Below are 3,089 nucleotides of genomic sequence, written 5' to 3' on the forward strand. Positions count from 1 at the left end.
AGTCATGTAATCATTCTTTTTATACATGGTTAAAATGTTGAAGCAATCAAGCCTGTCTTAAACTCTGAACAAAGTCTGAATTGTAAATGCTTAAATTTTGCTGAATTCGAAGACTAATGAGCTAAATTTTAGCAGCACTTTGTGGATTCTACGACTTCAGATATCACCTTCGTAATTAAACTTGTTGTAGAAGCCTTTCTCTTTTCTTTTTTCCTCGGTGAGCAAGCGAAAGCAATATTGACCAACATAGAAAGTTTTAAATGAGAAAAATGTAGCTAACATGTCATGGAGGTGCATATGCGTGGGTTGCAGCTTAATTGCCATGGGTTAGGGTGATAGATGTATGAGATAGGAAATTGACCAACAGGGTTAGTCTAGACTCTAAAGTCCTTGACCACTTTAATAACTACATTCCTTTTCAGTTTTTAGTAGCTAGCCTTTACTGGTTTAAACACTTGAGTTGTTAGTTACTTAATTAGTCAGTTTCCTTAGAAACCCCGTTGAAATATATATATCAAAAGTTACTATAAGAACATCCAAATAAACAAACAAAAGAAGAACAAAAACGCCTTTTAGAAGATGAGAAAAGGGGCGATAAGAAGAGACATAAAACACCGATTTTACTGACTTCATAGAAAATCATACGCATTAATCCTAATTATTTTCGGCGCTTGCTTGATCATCTAATTCACACATATATGAATGTGCATACTGTTACTAATAATTGTATATTTGATTTGACTAATATCTGTTTAACATTTGTACATGTCTCTTAGTTAGCTAGAAATGTTCTATAAATAGGTATGGCAATTAGACATAATTCACAGCAAGCACTGAAACCAAATAGATTCACTATTCGTGGACGGAGCTATGTAGAGCTCAGGGGTGGCCCCCGCCCCCTGTTTTTGCTTAATTCATTAGTGATCCTTCAAAATTCTTACTAATTAAAAGCAAAATTTCTTAATAAGTCCTCCTAAATAATTTTTTTTATCTTTTAACCCTTCCTATATGAAATTTCTGGCTACGTCCCCGTCACTATTGAATTAGTTCATCACTTCTCAAGTCTTATTGATCATGGCTTACTCTTCTTCATCTTCTTCTTGGTCATTCTTTTTCTTTCTTCTAGTATCATCGTTGTGCATGTTTGGCATGAACATTAGTACAACATCTGCTCAGCTATCTCCAAGTTTCTATTCGAGCAGTTGCCCTAATGTTCTCTTTACCATTCAAAATGCAGTACTGAATGCAATTTCAAATGAACCCAGAATGGGAGCTTCTTTATTGCGTCTACATTTTCATGACTGTTTCGTTAATGCAAGTCTCACATCTCCATCTCTTAATATTTAAATTTGCAAACATAATTTCCATAAGATAGTGATGCATTTTTAGCTAGTTAGCTTATAAGTATGTGCATGTTACCTTCATGCACTGAATTTCGAAAGGCTGAGATTTCTTGCACGTACGGTGCCTTAATAGAATATATCTGACACAATTATTGCGTATGTGTAAAACTACAGGGCTGCGATGCATCTATTCTACTGGATGACACATCGAGTTTCACAGGAGAAAAGACAGCAGGGCCGAATGCAAATTCAGTGAGAGGATATGATATTATTGACACCATAAAAGCTCAAGTGGAGGCACTCTGCCCTAAAACTGTTTCATGTGCTGACATCCTTGCTGTTGCAGCTCGTGATTCTGTTGCCGCTGTAAGACAATCTTTCATTACTTAATTCACCCTCCTTTCTCTTGATTAATCTATTTTCGTTAATCAAATATAAGATTCATAGCTACAAGATATAACGATTTTACATATATATAATTTTTCTCAGATGGGTGGGCGACCATGGATTGTACAATTAGGAAGACGAGATGCCAAGACTGCGAGTAAGAATGATGCAAATACCAACCTACCTCCTGCTACTCTTAGTCTCAGCGGTTTGATAACTTCCTTCACCAACAAAGGTTTTACTACCAAAGAAATGGTTATTCTTTCTGGTAAGTGTGTAAAACTACAACAACAACAACAAAAAAATATTTTTATATGAAAGGGAACAGTGCTTATTAGAACAATTCACATGGTTATATAAAAAGGATGTTAGCAACATTATTTTAACTCCTTTTACACGCACTAAATTATATATCAATTGATCATTACATATTCTTAACTAATTTTTATTTTTTTAATTCTTCTTTATTAGGATCTCATTCTATTGGTCAAGCTAGATACACAATTTTTCGAAGTCGAATCCACAATGAAACCAACATAGATGCACCATTCGTTACATTGCGGAAGACTAATTGTCCTACTTCTGGAAATGACAACAATCTTGCCCCACTCGATGCAACCCCAATAATTTTTGATAATACGTATTATAAGAATTTGGTAAGCAAGAAAGGACTGCTTCATTCAGACCAAGAACTCTTCAATGGTGGTTCAACTGATGCTCAAGTCACAGCTTACAGTAATGACAACCCTACGTTCTTGACTGATTTTGTTGTTGCCATGGTGAAGATGGGTGATCTTAGTCCTCTAACAGGTAGTAATGGTGAGATTAGAACCAATTGCAGGAAACTCAATTAAGTATTGTCATAGTTCTGATAATTATATATCACTTATCATCAAAATAAAGAGGAACTGTATACTCTTCCTCTCATTGTAAGTTCAATGGAACATATATAAATAAGATGATTTAAACTTCAGATTTCGTGTTTAATAGATCACGTGCCTTTAAATTTTCTATAATGTAAAACAAAGCTTCAGGCAGTTAGGCTAGATGAATGATTGTCCTTGTAAAAGAATAAATTTAGTCGCTTGCTTATATATAAGGGAAAAATTGGAAAATGCCCCGATACGGGGTGCAATGTTGGAAATTTGTCCCAAAATATCACATTCCGTTAACTTTGCCATCCAACTCAGTTAAGTCACATGTGTAAGGCTACCATCGCCACCAGAATCACCACCAAAACCGTCGTAGCCACCATCTGAACCTTAAAACATGAACCTAAACCCCGAATCTTGAATTTTAAACACGGCATCCTGAATTCTGAAAGGTATATTTGTTTTTTTTTCGCGTGCGTAGGCTCAC

The 3,089-nt window shown here is 35.3% G+C and overlaps 1 protein-coding gene across 1 annotated transcript; it reads left to right on the forward strand.

Moving 5' to 3' along the window:
- Positions 1–1,125: 1,125 nt before the first annotated feature.
- LOC113310758 (cationic peroxidase 1-like) lies at positions 1,126–2,584 on the forward strand. Its single transcript, XM_026559529.1, has 4 exons — positions 1,126–1,314; positions 1,518–1,709; positions 1,833–1,998; positions 2,202–2,584. The coding sequence occupies exons 1-4, from the start codon at positions 1,141–1,143 to the stop codon at positions 2,582–2,584; spliced, it is 915 nt and encodes a 304-aa protein (XP_026415314.1). The 5' UTR covers positions 1,126–1,140.
- The last annotated feature ends 505 nt before the right edge of the window (positions 2,585–3,089 follow it).

Source organism: Papaver somniferum, chromosome 9 (assembly GCF_003573695.1).
Source record: "Papaver somniferum cultivar HN1 chromosome 9, ASM357369v1, whole genome shotgun sequence".
NCBI lineage: Eukaryota > Viridiplantae > Streptophyta > Magnoliopsida > Ranunculales > Papaveraceae > Papaver > Papaver somniferum.

Coding starts and splice junctions, on each gene's coding strand:
- LOC113310758 (XM_026559529.1), top strand. CDS start 1,141: ATGTTTGGCATGAACATTAGTACAACATCTGCTCAGCTATCTCCAAGT. Junction 1,315..1,517: donor TTCATGACTGTTTCGTTAAT/GCAAGTCTCACA, acceptor GTAAAACTACAG/GGCTGCGATGCATCTATTCT. Junction 1,710..1,832: donor CTCGTGATTCTGTTGCCGCT/GTAAGACAATCT, acceptor AATTTTTCTCAG/ATGGGTGGGCGACCATGGAT.